The 23,361-nt window shown below is 29.9% G+C and overlaps 2 protein-coding genes and 1 long non-coding RNA gene across 3 annotated transcripts; 1 reads left to right on the plus strand and 2 right to left on the minus strand.

The window, feature by feature from the left end:
* Positions 1-429: 429 nt before the first annotated feature.
* Positions 430-3,879, plus strand: LOC105138349 (protein kinase APK1A, chloroplastic). The gene is made up of 7 exons (XM_011044405.1): positions 430-653; positions 918-1,023; positions 1,650-1,975; positions 2,217-2,352; positions 2,448-2,590; positions 2,714-2,837; positions 2,963-3,879. Exons 2-7 carry the CDS (start codon positions 972-974, stop codon positions 3,397-3,399), a joined length of 1,218 nt encoding a protein of 405 aa, XP_011042707.1. The 5' UTR covers positions 430-653; positions 918-971; the 3' UTR covers positions 3,400-3,879.
* On the minus strand, positions 3,826-4,773 carry LOC105138348 (uncharacterized). Its single transcript, XR_844750.1, has 2 exons — positions 4,680-4,773; positions 3,826-4,603 (listed from the first exon to the last, which is right to left on the minus strand). It is a non-coding gene; the product is annotated as an uncharacterized LOC105138348 (long non-coding RNA).
* A 63-nt stretch (positions 4,774-4,836) lies between these two features.
* Positions 4,837-8,262, minus strand: LOC105138350 (probable receptor-like protein kinase At5g47070). Its single transcript, XM_011044406.1, has 4 exons — positions 7,549-8,262; positions 7,146-7,409; positions 6,593-6,715; positions 4,837-6,051 (listed from the first exon to the last, which is right to left on the minus strand). The coding sequence occupies exons 1-4, from the start codon at positions 7,948-7,950 to the stop codon at positions 5,488-5,490; spliced, it is 1,353 nt and encodes a 450-aa protein (XP_011042708.1). The 5' UTR covers positions 7,951-8,262; the 3' UTR covers positions 4,837-5,487.
* Positions 8,263-23,361: the final 15,099 nt, after the last annotated feature.

The raw sequence follows: 23,361 nt of genomic DNA on the forward strand, positions 1-23,361 counted from the left end.
GTGGACTGTAGGATTCAGTCAGAGAAACAGAATCCAATGGCTGAGAGTTGATCCTTGGATGGTATTGGTGGGAAGCAGCCTCCCATTAAAGGCTTATCTTCTCTGACCTTACTCTCAACTGTATCCCCCTCCTAGAGTTAGAGAAATAAATAAATAGGAAAAAAGAATAAAAAGCATTTCAGTAATTCTTTTAGAAGAATAAGTATTTTCCAGTTAATTTTATGTTTTTGAATGCTGTATTATTATACTATTTTCCCATGGTTTTTCTAGTTTATTTTTATTTTTAAATTTTTAATATAAAGATTATAATATTTTTTTGATAGTTAGGAATTTAAATGAGCAGAAATGGAATATTTTAAATATCTTATATAATATAATTACACTATTATTGATTTTTTAAAACTTTTATATATAACAAACCTGTTATTTTTCCCCATGAATGCGTGAACAAGATGGCAAGACAAACTTAACACAACGTTGTGCTTAAAAGCGGGACCAGCCCGCCATTAATGCTATCCCTCTATTCATCTATCCTTTCTTGTTGCCTCCTACCAATCAAACACTAAAGAGCTTAGCTCCGACCTGGTCAACTCACCATCTCCCTCTCCCTCTTTTCTCCACTAAAACAAGTTGTTGAGTTAAGAAAACAAGAGGTGGGCTGTTCTGTTCTCTATGTTCTGGTTTATGGGCTTGCGTTTAGTTTTTTATTTAGAAAGAAAAGTTGCTCTTTGATTGGTGCTTTTCTTTCTTTGATTTTTCTTTATTTTTTGCAAAAAAAGGGTACTTTTGTTGGAAAAAAGGAGTATTTTTTGTGTGTTTTGTTTTCACACCTAGATCTACTCCTTTTGCTGTCCTTTGGAAACATCGTTCCTTTCAATGTTTGTAAAGCTCAAGTCTTTGATTTGATTGATCTGTAGGAAGGCAGAGAAGTTTCAAAAGAGCAGCTAGGTTGGGTTCTTGATTTAATTTTGATGGGGATTTGCTTGAGTGCCCAAATTAAAGCTGAGAGCCCATGCAGCACAGGTATTCTCTCTAATTCTTGCTGTTTTTCTATTGAACCCCATGAGCATATATGTATCTTGCTTCAGTGGTTATAGCTGTTTCCTTTTTAAGTTTGATTTCCCTGAATATTTTTGTGCCCCCCCCCCCTTCTTTTACCTGATTAGGTTATTGTTGGTTTTCCATTCATTACCTGATCAGGTTCTGAATATAATTGATTATTTTCTGAAAGGTGAGTTGGTTTGAGCTAAAATGAAGTGTGGGTTTTGAATCTAAATGTGGTATGTTCGCTTCGCTTGGAAGTGGAATTGATGTTTTATTTTTTTGGATAACTAGGTTTTTACTATTTTTGGGTTGTTATAGTTTTGTTGAGAACTTTAATTCTGTGAAATTGGACAAGTTTTATGTTCCCGATTTGTCAATGGGGTCTGTTTGGGTTGCTGGCAAACATCATGAAAATAAATGGAGACAGAATCTTAAAGGCTTTTCAGGTTCACTTCACTATAGGCAAAATGATCAGCTCAATCAAGGCTTTATCTTACATAAGTAATGTCACTTGTTGTTTTACTAAAAGTAGCACTGGAAATTGTTTGATTATATGGTAGCGACAATCAATTTATGTTGAGTTTATATTTTTACTTGAGATACAGGGTTGAGTTCAAAGAATGTTAGCACAGATGGGACGGATCTGAGCAGTACGAGTAGCAAGGTCTCATCACTTTCTGTGCCACCCACTCCTCGGAGTGAGGGTGAGATCTTGCAATCCTCTAATCTGAAGAGCTTCAGTTTTTCTGATCTCAAGATGGCTACCAGGAATTTCCGTCCTGATAGTGTCCTAGGAGAAGGTGGTTTTGGTTCAGTTTTTAAGGGATGGATTGATGAGCAGTCATTTTCTGCTGCCAAGCCTGGAACTGGAATTGTTATTGCTGTGAAAAGGCTTAACCAAGCCGGTTTCCAAGGTCACAAGGAGTGGCTGGTGAGTTCATTTTCTCCTTCCTTTCACTTCCGTGTTAAGCAGAGATATTTTCTGGAGTCAGAAACAATTAAAATTGTGACTGTAGAGTTGGATATCAATAGAATCCATTATGCTGGTAACTCCAAATTTCAGCAAGTTATTTCCTATTACTGACTTTCTTTCCTATTTGGGGTACATAATTAAGCCAAGTTTATTCTAGTTTCGGGTTTAGAGGCTCACTTATCCCGTGCTTTTACTGTAGGCAGAAGTAAATTATCTGGGGCAGTTCTATCATCCTCACCTTGTGAAGCTGATTGGCTATTGCTTAGAGGATGAACACCGACTATTGGTATATGAATTTATGCCTCGAGGCAGTTTGGAAAATCATTTATTTAGAAGTGAGTTATTCTTGTTTTATCTCCTGAAATTTTTAAGCCAAAATGGATGTCATCAATAATTTGAAATTTACACCTTTAAACTGTTGCTGTCCCAGGAGGTTCTTATTTCCATCCACTTTCTTGGAACCTCCGAATGAAGGTCGCTCTTGGTGCTGCAAAGGGGCTTGCATTTCTTCATAGTGCTGAAACGAAAGTGATATATAGGGACTTCAAGACTTCTAACATTCTGCTTGATTCGGTATGGGTGATGGGTGAAGCAGATTTTCATACTTCATGTTATGGTTTTATTTGATGATTTCAGAAAATCTTGTTTCATATTCTATCAGTGCTTCTAAGAATTTCTTTTGCATTATTATTTCAGAAATACAATGCAAAACTTTCTGATTTTGGGCTGGCCAAAGATGGGCCGACTGGTGACAAGAGTCATGTATCTACCAGGGTTATGGGGACCTATGGTTATGCTGCTCCAGAATATCTAGCTACAGGTATTAATCAAATTCAGATGCATTTTCCCAGAGTTTAATTATAATTGTCCTGTCTAATACTTTTCTGTCAATTTAGGCCATTGTTTTTTACTCATTTCTGATGGCCACTCTTCTTTCCTAACCAGGGCATCTAACTGCCAAGAGTGATGTCTATAGCTTTGGAGTTGTTTTGCTAGAAATGTTATCTGGAAGGAGAGCAGTTGATAAAAATCGCCCATCTGGAGAGCACAATCTTGTCGAATGGGCTAAACCCTATCTAGCAAACAAACGCAAGATCTTTCGCATCCTAGATAATCGTCTTGAAGGTCAGTATTCAATGGATGTTGCCTATAAGGTCTCTACCCTTGCACTACGTTGCCTATCCGTAGACACCAAGTTTCGACCAACTATGGATGAGGTTGTGACAGCATTGGTGCAGCTCCAGGATTCCAAAGAAACTGGTACTGCCAATGGCCATGTAGGCAACAAGCACCGAATACGTAGACGAAGTGCCAATGATGCAACTGGTGGAGGGAGTACTGCTGCATATCCTCGGCCCTCTGCATCCCCGCTTTATGCATGAAATAGAATCATGGAACTTGACTACAGCTGTATCTTTTCATTTCTTATTACAGTGCTGGCAGTTTTGCAACTCACATGGTGACCTTGGCACCAGTTCACGTATATTCATCCAATGATTGTATAGTTTCTTGTTTTGGCTAATGTATTCAAAGTCCTGCTGACAAATTTCCAGGTCGGCCTGGAAGAGGACTGCTTTCGATGATGCTTGTCTTTTAGATTGCAGCACTTGGAAACGGCTTCGGAGTTGAGAATCAGAGAGAGGCAAGAGCTTTGGGACCATATATAGTTAGCTCCTGTTTCCTTATCCCAGCCTGGCTTGTTGTGCTTGTGTATTTAATGTTAGTATTCCTTTTTTTCCCTTTCCATATGGATCTGTCAACAATACCTTTAGATGTGTTGCAGTCAGTCGTTTGATTTTTTATTTTTATTTTAAAGAAAACAGAGAAGCTAAGATATGTTTAATGTTCGGTGGATCACTTCATCTAAGCTGTGACTATGTGCAAGTACAGAAGCTGTGAATGCACCGTTGTATTTCTCGTGACTTGTGCAATGCCTTCACAGAAAAGGGAAAGCGTTGCTATTTTTCCGGCTTTTTGCAGAATTCAGTGCGAGATTTTCCCTTGGTTCTGCGAAAAGAAAACTCAAATCGTATTATTTAAATCTGTAATATGGCACTCGGATCATATAATAACATTATTATCGAATTCGGTAGCCACAACCAAATCACATAGTTAATGCACTCATGCTGTGCAAGGTATGGCTAAAATTTGGTAAAAAAACTGAATTTTGGCAAGCATTATAGAATATACTTGGAGAAAGTGAAGAAAAAAAGAGAGAATGGAAAGTTGAAGGTAAAAATGTCAACCACACCTTAGACTTCACTAGGCAAGTTGGGGGGAAAAGCAAGGGGGCACACGTGAATTCTATTGCTATTTGGCTAAAGTCCATGAAGCTTTTGATTTTTGAGCTGTGCAACAGTTAGTCCAACACGGCAATATCAGAGAGTGCATCAGCAGCACTGAGCTTTAAGGTTGTGGAAAATCTGTTTTAATGTTGGTCACGGGACCCATGTTCTTGACACCCTAACAAAGCGCACCAACGGATGGCTAGATTGCGCCCGATATCATGCAAAATGCTGTGAGATCCATGTAGCTCTGCGTCCCCCTTCCAGGTTACTTGTGCTGCTACTGTGCAATTGCCCATTCCTGAAGCGGAAAACCTGATGTTTAAGTATTTATTTCTCTAGTAAACAGCAAGCTAATGATTGGCAGCTATATGTACTCATTGAGGAATCCATATTGCATGTCTTTCGTCAATGCCTACAATCAGACTAGACATGCTCACCAGATCAGGGAGTTGTCTAATGTAGTTGGGAGGATTGCCTACAATCAGACTAGACATGCTCACCAAGGGAGTTGTCTAACGTAGTTGGGAGGAGTGGGTTCAAGCTAATGTATTTGATCAAGTTATCGGGAAATAATATAAACGTGTGTTTATCTGGGGAGATAAAATGAAAATGTCATGCATGATGCGACAATTAAGAGACAAGCAACAATGATCTGCAATTTTGAAAAAGTTTTTTTTATACATGGTAGCGGACCAGCTTGGGGACTGGGGAGAAGCGGGCTTGATGGTGCGGAAGGAATGAAACCGGCCACTCAGCCAGATAGTAATTCTGCAAAGTGCAGTCACATTTAGAGCCTCTCTAGAAAATACGCAAGAGTAGCTCTGCCAGAGGATCCCAGATCAGTTCTCACACGCGAAGACAAGCAAAGCCAAGGAAATGGAAAATAGAAACCTCATAGTGGAGCAGATATCACTATCCATCTTTGGGAAAAACTACATCCTTCAGAGGAATGTGAATTTGTGCCTTGCAACATCACATGCATGTCACGAGCTTTGAAGGCACGACAAACCTATATTTACAGCCATCTTGCAAAAATAAAAAGATGATCATTGCCCTTCCTATTGTTTGGATTGCATGTGAAATATTCACATTGTTATTTATCCCCCATTCATTTTCCATTCTCCTAGGGAGCTAGGATGTGCATTTCTATTTACTGGTAGAAACTGAAATCTTATCCCGAAGTTAAGTTCTAACCAATCGTGGTGTCCAGTTTCTCCAATCTAATTTCCCACTGGTTCTATTTCTCAAGTTGACCATTTCTCTGATGTTGAAAACTTTTTTCCGGTAACTGTTTCCCGATTTGGTAGACTCGGCCCCCATCTCCCCAGTGGCCTCTTCCTTAACCTCTTCAATTTCAGAAACAGGTTCAGGGATCCCTTCATCTTGAGATGAAGTCTCACTGATTATGTTTCCCAATATCTCTACCGCCTCACTCATTTTAGGGCGCGACTTGGGCTGCTTTGCTAGACATCTGTTTGCCAAGGCTGCTAGTCTCTGAGCTGATTTGATGCAACACTGTCCTTCCAGTCGGGGGTCTACAATAAGGTGGAACTTCTTTGAATCAGATACAAATGGTTTTACCCATTCCAAGAGCTTTTGCTCACCCCGAGGTAGGTTTCTCTCAACTGCTCGCCTTCCTGTTATAAGCTCATACATAACCACCCCAAAGCTCCATACATCACTCTTAGCAGTAAGCCTGCCAGTCTGAACATACTCCGGGGCTGCATAACCCACTGTGCCCACAACCTTTAACAATGTAATTATAATGCATAATTAGAGAGTAACTAGTTCTGCTTAACGGTAAAATTATAGGGTTAGTTAAAAAAAAGAAGAGGCACGCTGCTTTTGCAGAGGTCAACTCAAATTCTATAAACTAGGGTATCAATGGCACTTGAGCAGGTATAAATCTGCTTGAAGATATAACCACCAACAACATTACAAAATTTCCACTTGTATGATATTAACTAGGAACAGGTTTGTCTCACTGGGACTTGTGCATATTTCTATTTACTAATGTATTTCTCCATGTTTGATCAAAACCTTTCAAACAAGAACAGGCATGAAAATAGAGTGAAAGACCGGGATGCTCTTGATATTATTCTCATATCATCAAGTTTCATCAACAAAGTCTACATAAAATCAATGTCTTTCCATCTGAAAATCTCATATTGATTTATCTTTCTTGTTTGAACTGATTCATCTTAAATACTCAACAAGGGTTTTTTTTTTAATACACACACACACACACACACAAAAAGAGAACAGGGAAGAGGAAGGAACTACTTACTGATGTTGAAACATGACCGAGTCCTTCAGGAGGTCCCTGTCTAGCTAGTCCGAAGTCCGAGAGCTTTGCATTGAAGTCCTCGTCTAGTAGAACATTAGACGCTTTAAAATCTCGGAATATTAGCTGTTCCAATGCATGGCAAACCATAAGCACACAAACAGCTGAGAAAACAATGCAATATATTACAAACCACAGTAGACACTTGACAGAACTCGAGGGAAAATCTCTAGAATTGTCAATTAGCAAGTATCACATCCAAACTTCATAAATAACGAAAATCTATAGAACGCATGAATTCCCATTATTGTAAATTTCTAAAAACACCAACAGATGAAAAAGAAAAGGAAAAAACTCAATTCACGGATAGACAGCAATTTGAGCATGGCAAACAGAGAAAAAAGAAAAAGAAAAAGGCTTTGAAAGATTTAAGATTCTATAACCAAGCAACACAACATTATATATATAGAGAAAAAAGAAAAAGAAAAAGAAAAAGGCTTTGAAAGGTTTAAGATTCTATAACCAAGCAACACAACATTATATATATATATAATACCTGAAAGTCCATTTCTTCATGAAGGTAAGCCAACCCTCGAGCTGCATCTTGGGCAATTTTTAATCTTGTCATCCACGGAAGAGTTATGGGTAATACCCTCGCTAATAAATGGTCTTCTAAGCTTTTATTATGCATAAGCTCATAAACCAAAAGCCTTTGAATCCCTCTTTCATCATCTTCAGCACAATACCCCACTAATTTAACAAGATTTGGATGCTTAACCACACCCAAGAAATTCACTTCATTAATCCATTCCCTATGCCCCTGTAATACTAGAAGAAAATTATCCAAAACACACAAATTTCACTAATCATTTAGCAAAAAGAAACCCCATTTTTATTTAACTATTAGAAGTTCTAAATTAAACACTGTCAATTACTCAATTATAACAAGGAAGGCATGCCTGGAAACCGTGACGATTCAACTGTTTTATAGCAACATCCATCTTGGAACCTGATTCATGATCAGCTGGAACTTTAACGACGCCTCTATAAACACAGCCAAAACCTCCCTCCCCAATAAGCAAACCTCTACTGAACCCCCTAGTAGCAGATTTGAGTTCGGAGAAACCGAAGACTCGCAAATCATTAGCTCTTCTCTGACTCAGTAACTCGAAGAGCCCAACCGAATCAGACAAGTCCCTAGAGGAGTAGCAGTAGCTGTCTGAGTTAAGCTCGGACCGCCTTGTATCAAGACTGCTGGACGCCACGCTCAAGGACCTGGCCCAGGATACCCTGGATACCTTCGAAACCGGGGCGTCTTCATCTTCCCTTCTTTCCCCGTTCGAGAAATGAAAACACTTCATTATTCCGAATCCAAAATAAAGAAGAAGAAGAAAAACACAAATTTTTAAGGAAATGAGGGAGATGGAAGGGGTCAAAAGGAGAGGGTGAGAGGAGGAATGACTAAAACAGTAATTTGGTAAGGCTTTTGAATGGAAGGAGAGATAGATGGGGACGGACCCATTTAAATTGGGAGAAAAAAGTGAGGAAGTGGATCACGAGAAAGAGCGCAGGACGAAGACAGAGAGAGATCAGTGGTTGCTGAGTCGTCGTTGTTCTGTCTTCTTCTTCTATTTCTGTATGGCCAACCATTTTTGAGGTTTGGTGTCCTCTCTTCTCTTTTATTAGTTGAGGCGTTTAACCGCTGTTTTATTTTTAAATTTTGAGGATCATGCTTTGTTTTTTATATTATATTATATTGTGTTATCAATAGGCTACAGTCCTTCATTGATTTTTTTTATAATTTATTTTATATGTAATTTGATTAATTTTATAAATTTTTAATGATTATCATATTACAATTTTTAATGACTATCATATTATAATAATAAAGCTCAAATTTAAAATTATAAAAGAAATAAAATTTTTAATTTTAAGTTATTAATATTAGACCACCTACTAAATTGTTATGTTTTGTTAATTTTGATATATTTAATAGAATGATGGTCATCTTTGATTCACTGTAATTTTGAAATGTCCAATTAAAGTTAATTTTTTTTATAAATTTTATAAATTGATTTAAATTACTCATTTTTAATTAAAAATAATTACAAGTATTTTCTATAGAAAATATCTTTTTTTCTGTTATAAATTTTGATCGAAAGTTCATATTTTTAACTTTTAATTTATAAATTATGATTTATACCACATTTATTTTTTTTTAAATAAACTAGTTTTTATTAAATATATTTCTAAATTTATTAAATTTATTTTTATAAAAACACTTTAAATTGTTTTAAAATTGTTATTCATATTTTACTTTAACCATGTTGTTTCTACAAAACACAAAACATGCATATCAAATCAATATTTTTTACTTTAAGATATAATTTTTTATTTACACCCTAACAATTTTAACTTATTTTTATCACAAGATATTTATAAAAATGATTTTTGAATTATGAATTAAAGTCAAAATTCATGTTAAATAGACGTTAAATCTTTGATATTTTGAGTTCGAAACAAGATGGGTCTCTCTCTCCAATTCCAACGTCAAAATTATGAGCTCAAGTGTGGAAAATGACTGGTTAAGATTTTAATTAAGTATGACTATTAATAAAATTTGATTGATGGGTGTTAACTTTAATACAAATCCGTGTCAAATTAGAGGGAAGAAAATTAATTCTATTCCAACATTCAAATGGCAAGCACCTAATTGCCGTTTTTTAGACTTTACAGGCTTTCTCATTAAATTTTTTTTAAAATTTTTTTTTTAATTAAACAAATTTAAAGACTGATTATTCCTGAGTTTAAAATATATTTGGAAAGATAGTTATGTTACTTTTTAAAATATTTTTTTTATATTTAAATATATTAAATTAATACTTTTTATTTTTTTAAAATTATTTTTGAAACCAACACATCAAAACAATTTAAAATATAAAAAAATTTAATTTTTAATAAAAAATAAATTTTTTTAAAAAACATAAATACAATCATGTTTCAAAACAATATGTTATACCATATAGCAGGTGGACTCTGCCATTAAATTTTAAAACTATAAATAAAAAGAGATTTTTTTTTTTAAATTTCATTATTTTCTATAGAAAATATCTTTTTTTCTATTATAAATTTTGATCAAAAGTTCATATTTTTATTAATTTATAAATTATGATTTATACCACATTTATTTTTTTTTAAATAAACTAGTTTTTATTAAATATATTTCTAAATTTATTAAATTTATTTTTATAAAAACACTTTAAATTGTTTTAAAATTGTTATTCATATTTTACTTTAACCATGTTGTTTCTACAAAACACAAAACATGCATATCAAATCAATATTTTTTACTTTAAGATATAATTTTTTATTTACACCCTAACAATTTTAACTTATTTTTATCACAAGATATTTATAAAAATGATTTTTGAATTATGAATTAAAGTCAAAATTCATGTTAAATAGACGTTAAATCTTTGATATTTTGAGTTCGAAACAAGATGGGTCTCTCTCTCCAATTCCAACGTCAAAATTATGAGCTCAAGTGTGGAAAATGACTGGTTAAGATTTTAATTAAGTATGACTATTAATAAAATTTGATTGATGGGTGTTAACTTTAATACAAATCCGTGTCAAATTAGAGGGAAGAAAATTAATTCTATTCCAACATTCAAATGGCAAGCACCTAATTACCGTTTTTTAGACTTTACAGGCTTTCTCATTAAAAAAATTTTAAAATTTATTTTTAATTAAAAAAATTTAGAGGCTGACTGTTCGTGAGTTTAAAATATGTTTGGAAAGATAGTTACGTTACTTTTTAAAATATTTTTTATATTTAAATATATTAAATTAATATTTTTATTTTTTAAAAATTATTTTTAAAATTAACACATCAAAACAATTTAAAATATAAAAACATTAATTTTTAATAAAAAATAATTTTTTTAAAAATACAAATACAATCATGTTTCCATACAATATGTTATACCATATACCAGGTGGACTCTGCCATTGAATTTTAAAATTATAAATAAAAAAAGGTTTTTTTTTTTAATTTCGTGTTGAGTTAGGTTTGATAATTTTAGATAAAAACCCTTGAAGCTGAGGGCAGGGCAGTTTTGGATTAATGGTGTAACCTTTTTTTGAACACCTGAACGGGTCAGCATATTAATTCTTGGCTTAAATGAGTAAAAAGTACTAATTTTATAACCTACCACTATTATTGGCTCCCAAAGGGTCCATCTTACGGTCCATCCATCACAACCGCCAAGCTTTAACGTTTCTTTCCTTAGAGTACTCAGCAGATCAATGGCAAATCCAGATTAATATTTTTTTCAATAAACGCTAAATTTAATTTTATTATTGTACAGCAATAATAATATTAAGTTCAAATTTTAGAAATCTTAGGGTCAGTATTCAGGAAAATTTTTAAATTTCTCTTACAATACTAGTCGATATAAAGGATGCATAGTTTAATCTTAATTGATGTCCAAATTGGAATGGGAATTTCTTTACTGTCCAATGTATAAGGTGTTCAAAAAATCGTTTCCAAACACTCTACTAGGTTGACTGTACAATGTTGTATGCTGATCTAATCATCCTGTGTTTTATATTGTTGTTTGTATACAAACTTACAAGAACATTAGTTGTGCCCTAGAAGCTACACAGGACCACGTTACGTGTCACTAATTATCTTTATCTAAGTTTTTTAACCTTTTCTTATCCTATATATATATATATATATTAGACAAGCATAGCCTTAGTCTGATGTCGTTGGCCCGATTGAGTATTGAAGTCATTACAACGATGTATTGACCTATCTTATGAAGAAAAGAAAAGCAATAAGAAGAAGAAGATCACCATTCTACCTCAATTGAATATCAAAAGAGAAAGACTTTATTTGCATGATGATCATGTAAACCTTAATATATAAAGAAGTCGATCCAAATGTATTCCAGACTTCCTTTGCATGATGACTATGAACAACTCAATGCATGAAAAAGTCAATTCCAATATAGCCTAGTCTTGCTTTATTGATTATATTAAATGGTTAGACAAAATACAATAAAATTTTAATGAATAATAAAAATTTCATAAGATCTTCAATGTCATTCAACTATCTAGAATCACTACTAAACTCAATAAACAACTATCATTTATCAAGAACTATTATTTATCATTTTTTTTGCTCGAAATCAATAATATCTTTCTATTCATGTGTAGAATACAAACTATCAAATTATATAATTTGACCTTAACAAGAGGTCTATGCCTATCAAGTGAGGAGTTTTATGCTTTCATATAGATGTTAATTAGTTTTTGTTAAAAACTTAACATTAGATGTATTTAAATTTAGTTCACTGATGAAAAGACGGAAATAAAAAATTAACTTACCCTCTCATAAGCCTTTTTAGTATATTGGATATGCAGGTGCGTAATTTATTTTAGGTCTAAAAAGCCAACTAAAACATTTTTAAAGATAACAATAACATTAGTTAAGGGTAGAATAGATGCTCTAGGACTTTTTTATACTATAATCACATGTCTAAATAATTAGAATAATTCCAAGAAATTTTTTAAGATCACCTTTTTATGATACAAACAAGAAACATGGCCCAGACAACCTGCCTTAGCCTAACTATCTATAAGTTTAAGTGCCACGCCCAAGTCTAGCACCATGGACCTATTTTGGGCATTAAATAGGCTCAACCATGTGATCTAAGCTCAATACTCCATGAATCATCCATAAAAGAACAAAATTAATTTTTAAAGGTGGAACAACTCTTTAGACTTTTTATAAAAAAAATAAAATTATAGACTATAAGTACCCCATGAATCATCCAGGTAAATAAATTAAATGCTCTTTAATATTGTGAGCAATACTTACATCAATAACTCAACAAAATAATTATATAACTATATGTGATGTGGATGCATTTAACGAGAGAGGAAATCATAATTAACAGTCGACAAGTCTTAGAATCATACTACACCTAGCCTTTTTGAAAAATCTTCTAGCTAGTATCACTATCTCGCCTTAATTTGTACCATCTATCTATATTGTACATGGCATCTTTAAAGGAGTTTAGGGTTTCCATATTTTCAATTTTCAATTTATGATTTCTTGTATTTTTTTTATTGAATAGATTTGTTGAATTTGGTAATAACTATAAAACAAGGGAATTTGGGGTTGTGATCTTTAATAGATTATGAATTTATGATAAATAATTTCTAGCATTTCCTTTTCATTGCTGGATTGATTATAAGCAAAGTTTTTTTTCATGTTTTTTTTATGCAAGTATAGAGGAAGAAGAAAAATTTTCCTTTTATTTTGATAATTTTTAAGATTTTATTATAAATTATAAATTATTTTTTCTAGTTATCTTATAATATAACAAATTGAATTAGTTTTGCTTAATGTATTTTTGACAAAAGTCTACTTTATCTAACTCATCATATCACAAGTCAAGTAGTAATTTTAAAATTGAATGGAAACTTGATACTATATTAAAAGGATTTTTTTAACGGAAAGATCATCTAAATTAAAATAAATATAAAGTGGCCAGGATAGGAAAATGTAAAAAGTATAGAGACCATATGGTTAGTCCCTATATTGGTCATAAAGTTTCTTCAAGATATTATAATTATAATTAACTTTCAGAGGTATAGTTCAATTAGTCAAACCCTAGCTCTACTCCTTAGATGTCACTAAATTGAGTTTTACAAATCTCAAGGCCACTACAAGTTTACATGGTAGCTAACTTTGGGACCTATGAGATTAGTCGAAGTGTACACATGCTGATTCAGACACTCAAGTTAAATAATAAAAAAAAAATAAAGGATAATATTATAAATATAACTGCATATTAGTTTGTAATCACATGAAGATGGTTTTTTACAGCTTAAATATTTTTTTTTCTTTAAGGTAATTTTTTAATTGAAATTATATTTAATTGTTTGTAATTATCATGAAAAAAGTAGAAACACAAAATAATTTCTTATTATGCATTAAATCAATTAATTTAACAATTCATTAAGGAAGGGCATAAATGCCAAGTAAATGGTGAGCCTAAGTCAAGAACTTTAAACCTAAAATTAAGTGGATACTTTTTTTTTTCCTTGGATCAATTAAATAAATGGTCGGAGGATATTATTTGAGGTAAGAATAATATTTATAAGAGTTAAATACCATTTAAATTCTCAAGTGACCACTTATTAAGATTCCATAAATTATTATTCATAGAAAATAGTAGATTATAAGTAAAGGTGGATAAGAAAGCAAGTAGGAGGGGAGGATAGTGATGTTAGCCTATCAGTGTTGGAAAAGGAGGCTCTCATCATCTGTACGACGACGTTGTAGAGATTTGACTTTCTATTTTTATCCGTTTGTTGTGTCTAGTCATATTGTTTGTTAATTGTGATTCGGATATATCCCACCCAAACATATTCTCTCTCTTTCATACACTACCGTTGTCATCTCTTTCTCTTCCAGTATCTTTGAGATAAGGTTAGACATTGATTTTTCAAGTTTCTTTTAAAGAAATTAAAATAATTTTTTTATATATATCAATCTATCAAATTTATCTAAAAACATAAAAAAATAAATAATCTAAAATTAAAAATAATAATTTAAATGCATCATCTAACCCTAAAAACAAACATTCCCTTCACGTGTTATTAAACGGATAAGTTGGGCAATTAGCATGTAAAATGTGAATAAATAGCGAAATGACATTGAAGCAAATTTTTTTTGATGAAATAACACATTTTCGGATGTCACGGTATGGAACCGCGATATTATCTAAATTCATGACTAATTGGTCAACTGGTTCATAAAACTAATCAATCAGTTTGTAAGGAAAATCATAAAATTGTCAAAACGATGCCCTAGGGCAAGACTTTTGAAATCTGAAGGTTGAAATAGCGATTCCATTGTTACTTAGAAGAAAACAATCTTCAAAAACTTCTATAAAAAATTGAGTGCGATCCAACAATCGATTAAAAAATTATGGTTTTTTTGAGATATCATTTCGATCTCGTATAACCAGACCCCCTCCTAGACCTAGACTTGTTTTATTAGTTTATAAATGCATTTGCTAGACCATCCACATAATTTGTATAGAGAAAATCTTCATCTAGTTATGATAGACCCACAACTGACTGTTCAGAGTCATATATAAAAACTATTGTGATGACAATAAATTTTTAATATTTTAATTGGAGTCTCCTTTTTAGTCTACAAGCTGGATGTGTTTTTAATCATAAAAAATATTTGAAATAAAAAATTCATAAATTCATGAATTTCGTGTGAAACGATCAATCGATTATATAATTGTATCCAACTAGCTGATTGATTAACAATTATTGTTCTTTAAATGCAAGAGATGTTTAAATATCGCTATTTTAAAGTGCGAAAATTATCTTGTAACACTTATGAATAACAACATTTAACAAATATCACATTTCAGAAGGTGTTATTTTGCTATTGATTGTGGTTATTTAAACAAAAAATCCCCATTAAACTTTGTTCAACTTCTAGCTTCTAACTTAACAAATCAATCTAGTAATTTGTTAATCTAAACTTAATATATATTTAATATTATGATGCATGATAATTTTTAAAAGTTTTTTTACTTTAAAATACATCAAAATGATGTTTTTATTTTTTATTTTTAATATTAGTACATCAAAACCATCAGAAAACACTAAACACAAGGATCAATTTGATGCATTTTCAAGCCAAACACATTTCCAAATGCAAAATCAAACATGGTTTTAATCCAAATAGAGTTTCAAATGAAATTGCATAAAAATTAACTTGGTGTAACTCAATTGATCTGATGAATTAACCTATAATTCAATTGAATTAACCTATAATTCAATTGAACCAATCAAAACTTAAGTTAATTTTTCTTTTAAAAAACTCAAAACAATGTTATTTTAAATTATTCTGAGTTAACCTACCCAATCCGTTCCTCAACCTTACTTAAGCAAAAAGACAATATTATTGTTGTTCTTTTAATGCTAGTTGTTAGTACTTGATTATATTCATAAGTATTAATTCTCATAAAAAAAATAAATTGTACGTTGAATTTATTAGAAGGATATGAATAAATTTTCTAATTGACTTTTTAGTTTAAAATTTGACATGGTGCTCACACTTTGCTATGGGTCGTACCATTATTTTTAGCAAAAATAATGTCAAGCTGCTACAAACATGTTTTTAAATAGAAAGGAAAATACACAATCCAGGTCATGACCTAACTACATACTAGGTTAATTCAATTCTATGAAAAAAAAAGATAAACAACAATAGATTGTTTAATTTTTTTTAAAAAAGGTAATTATGATAACTTGAGATAAACAATGCATCTTATTTCATAACACATCAAATACAAAAGAACAAAATACAATAAAAAAGACATAAGAAATCTGTCCCGGTTAACTCGAATTAGCATGACAAACATGTAACTTCGGTAATCAAGGCCCAACCAATATAGGATATCCATTTAAACTCGTAATCTAGATCGTAAGATTGAAATAACTTCGTAAAAGAATAAAGAGATTTTTTTAAAAAAAAAAAAAGATGTTGACTTTTCAAACCAAAATGTTATACTTGAAAAACTATGAAGTTCAATTCTAAATCAATCAGGTATTGAAGGATAAAATAGAAAAAAAATAATTTCAATTATACAAAAAAATTTTAAAAAATTAAAATTAAAAGAATGAGGATCAAAATTTAAAATCAAATAAATTTAATATTTGATTGAAAATGAAAAGAAAAATCAATTTATCAAAAGGACTAAAAAATCAAAATAATTAGGATCAAAATTGATATAAAATTAAAAACAAAATTATGATTGAAATGTAAAATTAAAAATAATAATAACCTTTTTAAAATGGCCATAAAGTAAATTAGAAAATTAACCAATGAGAATCAAATTGAAAAACATAATACTATCAATTTAGATTGAATGATGACAATAATAATAATAAAAAAAACTTTAACATAAGGGCCAAGAACCAATATTAAAGATCCAAAAAATAGAACTAAATTTAAAATACCAACAATACAGAGGGTTAAGCTATAAGTTTTTGGAAATTAGAGATAAAACAATGGCTCATTGAAAACAAACTAGACTACTAACGCTAGTATGCCCTATTCCACAGGAAAAGAAATAAAGTAACACTTTCTAGAAAATGATAGAATATCATTTTTAAATTTCAAGAGAAATTGTATATATTTAGTCAAATACCAAGTTTTCCCTGAGCTGACTTAATAATAACAAAAAAAAGGAATTGTAGAAAGATGAAAAAGCTCCTAGCTCTAATTTTAAATTGTTTTCTTTTAGGGGTATTTTGGTATGTTCATTGTGTATTTGAATTGTTTATAATTTTTATATTTGGTCAAATATCAAATTTTCTCTTGCTTAACCAAAAAAATTATACAAATACAAATATGCTTTTTTGTTCTAGTTTTATTGTTTCTTTTTGCTTCCAATGATGTTTTAGTTATTTTACTGTGTAATTGAGATAAAAAAAACTTATTTATTCTCAATCAATTTGGTAATGACAAATAAATTTAGTGAAAATATTTTAATAGCCTTGATAGTTAATATTAAGTTTTTTGGTGTAGGGGTAAAATTGTCATTACATTATTCTATCATTCTATGATGTTGATACTATATCTTATCATCAACGTAAAAATCAATCAAGTAATATAAATGTTAGTTTGATTATCATATTGTGAACATGATTGAATATAGACACCATTGAATATAATAATAAAAAAATATACTTACATATCTTACCTATATGTTCTTTGATTTATAACAACTCTAAAAATATGAAATGAAACTATAAATAAGATCGAGCATAAAATTGCTCTCATCAACATGTCCGGTATGGTATCTATCACTTTGGTGGACTTATTGTGAACTTGAAGCACCACCTTTCATTTATGACATCATCTTAATGCGAATTTGTTAGATATAAGTTTCTCTCAATTAGTTGTCAATAGTTAAATATTATATTCTAATACAATATATTATTTAATTTGACAATTTTTCTATTATGCCATCGCTCATCACATATACTACTTTTATTTTAGGTATGCCCCTCTAGTGCATATGTTTTATAATGTAATTTAGTATATCTCTTTTAACCAAGACTAGTTTTTCATGATAAGGGTTTTAACTTTATCCAGGGCCTGGTATATTCATTCCATGGTAGTTCATTGGTTAAAGGATGGAATAGAGGAGTATTTGAGTTCGAGTATATTTCAAAATTGTTGAACATGTTACAAAATTAGACATGATCAACACAACATGTCATGCAATATGCAATAAGGTGTAAACATGATCGAGTTTGTTGAATCTATTATAAAACATTAGGTTTTAAAAGTTTGAAAATATCTTATTTTAGTGTTGAAAAAAGTGTTTTTATGGTCTCTCAATTTATTTGAATTTGTAGTTGTTTCACAAAGTATTTACAAAGGCTATATAATATATGAAGTGAACTAAAATCTTGTGCATATAATATATGAAGCGAATTGAAATCTTATGCATAGGCTATCTGATGGATAAAATTTTTATTTGACCTATAAAAGGTCAATTATACTAGAGTGGTAATAAGAAATGTGTGTCCACGATGTTATTAAATTTTTTTGATATATTTATTGTCATATTGCCATGAAGATAGCCCTTGTTATATGAAAATGTGTATTTTTTCTTTAGTTCGCACTATAAACAATTTAAAATTCATAGGTTCTTTCCAATTATTTGACCATACCATGTATCAAATTCTACTTTGATGTTTCAGGATAAATCATACCCAAATGTTTTTCAAAGTTGAATATTCGAAACTTGTGTTGGAATTGCTAACAAAATGATCCAAATAATGTCTTCGAAATCCAACTGCCTTGGAGCATTTTTTATTGACATTTATTCATCTAATAATATACATATACTAGTATGACCACATTTAATGTATCTTTAATGTAATCTAAGAAACATATCTAGTTGTAATTGGTTCTTTCTTATACTAGAACAAAACCTAAAATAAATATCTCATTATTCACATCAAAACTAATCACAATTAATAACTTCACAATAAGATTTTGTATAGAAAGGTATCATCAACATTTATCAATTGCCCATAATATCTTAAACTCTCAATTATAGCTTTAAATATTATTATAACATCATTAAAATATCCATTGTGATCCCACTAAACAACTATATTAGAATTTAATTCTTGAAAAGACAACAACAATCTTGGTAGAATTTTAAATGACTCTTTTTATGAATTAAAAAGTTGTTTGAGAGTTCCGTAATATGAGATATTGTTGTATTGCATACTTATTATTATTTGGATGACAACAATGTTTAATCTTATTTAACTATCACAATTATAGAAACTTTTAATGCAATAAATTTTAACTTAAACTAATGATGATTTTCTTTAACAGATACAATGACACATATTTGATGACTAGTCAACTTTGAAATCTTGAACAAATGTAAAATTTTATTACCTTCTATACATGTATTATTTGTTTTCTAGTGCATTCATAAGCTTCAATTACTTCAATTGGATAAATTTCCTCAAATAGTCATAAAATTAAACATAAAACCATAATTGATCTAATTTAAACCTAGTTAATGTAATTTATATCATCAATTGGTTTGGTTGACACCTAATTGTTTTAATTGGATAAAATTCTTGTATTATCCCTATTAGTCCTAAAATTCTACTTAAAATCTTAATTTGATCTAATATAAACCTAATTGATGTAATCTATAACATCAATTTCTTCACTTGATACCTACTTGCTTCAATTAGACAAAATTCCCTGTTTATCACTATTAGTCCTATTTAAAACCCTAATTAATATATTTTAAGCCTAATTGATATAGTTTATAACATCAATTTTTTTGATTGATAGCTAATCGTCTAATTACTTTAATTGGATAAAATTCTCCTATCATTCCAAATAGTCATAAAATTTAATATAAAACACTAATTAATGTAAGTTATAGCATCAATTTATATCTAATCAATCAAAATTCAATCTAACAAAATAAATCTAAACAATAATCACTTAAACCCTAGAATAATCATAAAATAACATCCAGATTTATAAAATTAAGAGTGAGATATAATGCTTATTTTAATTTGTTGAAGAAGAAGTGATGAAAGTTAAAAGTGAGTAATTTTTAAATATATGTTTTTTGTTTTTCAAATCAATAAAGATCATATGATTTGTGTTGTTTGAAAAAACATAATTTATATATTTTTTTATAAAATAAGTTATGATGTTCAAAACAACATAACCCTAGCCCGAAAATTGTGCCATATTTTTTTTATAATTTTAGATTGCCAAAAAAAAAAAATCTTTTTGGCATGAATTAGTTTTTATAGTACTATGAAGTGGTGATGGAAGGGTTTGGTCATAACATTTTAATTTAATCCTTTTTATATTATGATATTTAAATTCAATCCATACTTTATTTTTAGTGTAATGTATTATTAATCTATTAGGTTGAACGAATAACCCCAAGCAATATTTATAAAATATGGAGTCCATAACCACCATGGTAAGAAGAATGAGTGAAAACCGCAGAACAACGGAGAATGTCGTCCCCGCTCGCAATAACAAATATGTGGTTAATATTTAAATAATAAATTCTAATACAATATATTATTTAATTTGATTATTTTTCTATACTCATCGCATATGCTACATTTATTTTAGTTATGCCCCTCTTTTGCATATATCTTATCGTGTAATCTAGTATATCTCTTTTAACCAAGACTAGTTTTTCATTATAAGGATTTTGACTTTATCCAGAGTTTGGTATATTCATTCTATAGTAGTTCATTGGTTAAAGAATGGAATATAGAAGTATACGAGTTTTAGTACATTTCATAATTGTTGAAAATGTTAAAAAATTAGGCATGGTCAACACAACATGTCATGTAATATGCAATAAGGTATAAACATAATCGATGCAACATTTTTCCATCCTTTCTGTATTTCAATAGTTTGTTGAATCTATTATCAAACATTAGGTTTAAAATGTGTGAAAATATCTCATTTTAGTGTCGAAAAAAGTTTTTATATGGTCTCTCAATTTATTTGAATTTGTTGTTGTTTCACAAAGTATTTACAAAGGCTATATAATATACAAAGAGAAATGAAATCTTGTGCATGGACTATTTGATGGACAAAATTTTTATTTGACCTATAAAAGGTCAATTAGACTAGAGTGGTAATAAGAAATGCACGTCCACCTTTTAAGATGTTATTAATTTTTTTTTGATATATTTATTGTCATATTGCCATGATGATAGCCCTCGTTATATGAAAATATGTATTTTTTCTTTAGTTTGTATTATAAACAATTTAAAATTCATGAGTTCTTTTAATTATTTAACCATATCATGTATCAAATTCCACTTTGATATTTTATGATAAATCATACTCAAATATTTTTCAAAGTTTAATCTTCAAAACTGGTGTTAGAATTGCTAACAAAATGATCCAAATATCTTTGAAATCCAACTAGCTCGGACCATTTTTTATTGACATTTATTTATCTAATAATATACATATACCAGTATGACCACATTTAATGTATCTTTAATATAATCTAAGAATCATATCTAGTAGTAATTGATTATTTCTTCTACTAGAACAAAACCTAAAAGAAATATTCCATTATTCACATTAAAACTAACCATAACTAATAATTTCCTAATAAGATTTTGTATAAGTAGGTATCATCAACATTTATCAATTGCCCACAATATCTTAAACTCTCAATTATAGTTTCAAATATTATTATAACATCATTAAAATATCCGTTTGATTCCACTAAACAACTATATTGGAATTTGATTCTTGGAAAGACAACAACAATCTTGGTAGAATTTTAAATAACTCTTATTATAAATTAAAAAGCTGTTTGAAAGCTCTCTAATATGAGATATTGCCATATTGCACACTTATTATTGTTTGAATGACAACAATGTTTAATCTTATTTAATTATCACAATTATGGAAACTTTTGATGCAATAAATCTTAAATTAAACTAATGATGATTTTCTTTAACGGATGCATTGACACATATTTAGGGATTAGTCAACTCTGAAATCTTGAACAAATCTAAAATTTTATTATCTTCTATACAAGTATAATTTGTTTTATAATGCATTCATAAGCTTCAATTACTTCTCTCAAATATCTTGATTAGTCATAAAATTAAACATAAAACCACAATTGATCTAATTTAAACCTAGTTAATATAATTTATATCATCAATTGGTTCGGTTGACACCTAATTTTTTTAATTGGATAAAATTCTTGTATTATCGCTATTAATCCTAAAATTCTACTTAAAATCTTAATTTGATCTAATATAAACCTAATTGATGTAATCTATAACATCAATTTCTTCACTTGATACCTACTTGCTTCAATTAGACAAAATTCCCTGTTTATCACTATTAGTCCTATTTAAAACCCTAATTAATATATTTTAAGCCTAATTGATATAGTTTATAACATCAATTTTTTTGATTGATAGCTAATCGTCTAATTACTTTAATTGGATAAAATTCTCCTATCATTCCAAATAGTCATAAAATTTAATATAAAACACTAATTAATGTAAGTTATAGCATCAATTTATATCTAATCAATCAAAATTCAATCTAACAAAATAAATCTAAACAATAATCACTTAAACCCTAGAATAATCATAAAATAACATCCAGATTTATAAAATTAAGAGTGAGATATAATGCTTATTTTAATTTGTTGAAGAAGAAGAGATGAAAGTCAAAATTGAGAGTAATTTTTAAATATATGTTTTTTGTTTTTCAAATCAATATAGACCATATAAATGGTGTTGTTTGAAAAAACATAATTTATATATTTTTTTATAAAATAAGTTATGATATTCAAAACAATATAGCCCGGAAATTGTGCTATATTTTTTTTTTATAATTTTAGCTTGTTAAAAAAAAATCTTTTTGGCATGTATTAGTTTTTATAGTAACATGAAGTGATGATTGAAGGGTTTGTTCATAACATTTTAATTGAATCCTTTTTATATTAGGATATTTAAATTCAATCCATACTTTATTTTTAGTGTAATGTATTATTAATCTATTAGGTTGAACGAATAACCCCAAGCAATATTTATAAAATATGGAGTCCATAACCACCATGGTAAGAATAATGAGTGAAAACCGCAGAACAACGGAGAATGTCGTCCCCGCTCGCAATAACCAATACGTACGTACAGACAACTGTAAATTTCAGGGGCTCGTGAGTGTTCAAAGTTAGGAAGATCACGATCGATCCTCTCCTGGAACCTACGGCTATGGGCATAGACTTTAGAGCCGTAACAATGATCTGCTGTGGGCTGGTGTACGTTCGTACGTACAAACACGGGATCTGTTCCATTGATTGAACTTTATATAGCAGTCTCTGCATGAAACTTCACCCTCTACTCGTAGACCTCTAGGTCCTCAACTTGACTAAAATAAATAAAAAACCAACAAGTACTTCACCTTTTTCTTTTTAATTTTAAATCATTTTTTATATTTTAAAATCATTTTGTTTTATATTTTAGTATCAAAAATAAATTTAAAGAATAAAAAAATATTTTTTAATACATTTCTATATATAAATCATTTTTAAAACAATAATCATCACATTAAAAAATAGTTTTTTTCCAAAATAGTTTTTAACATATCTTTA

This window comes from Populus euphratica, unplaced genomic scaffold (genome assembly GCF_000495115.2).
Source record: "Populus euphratica unplaced genomic scaffold, PopEup_1.0 scaffold88.1, whole genome shotgun sequence".
Taxonomy (NCBI): Eukaryota; Viridiplantae; Streptophyta; class Magnoliopsida; order Malpighiales; family Salicaceae; genus Populus; species Populus euphratica.

Coding starts and splice junctions, on each gene's coding strand:
- LOC105138349 (XM_011044405.1), top strand. CDS start 972: ATGGGGATTTGCTTGAGTGCCCAAATTAAAGCTGAGAGCCCATGCAGC. Junction 1,976..2,216: donor AAGGTCACAAGGAGTGGCTG/GTGAGTTCATTT, acceptor CTTTTACTGTAG/GCAGAAGTAAATTATCTGGG. Junction 2,353..2,447: donor GGAAAATCATTTATTTAGAA/GTGAGTTATTCT, acceptor TTGCTGTCCCAG/GAGGTTCTTATTTCCATCCA.
- LOC105138350 (XM_011044406.1), bottom strand. CDS start 7,950: ATGAAGTGTTTTCATTTCTCGAACGGGGAAAGAAGGGAAGATGAAGAC. Junction 6,716..7,145: donor ATGAAGAAATGGACTTTCAG/GTATTATATATA, acceptor GCATTGGAACAG/CTAATATTCCGAGATTTTAA. Junction 6,052..6,592: donor TCGGTCATGTTTCAACATCA/GTAAGTAGTTCC, acceptor ACATTGTTAAAG/GTTGTGGGCACAGTGGGTTA.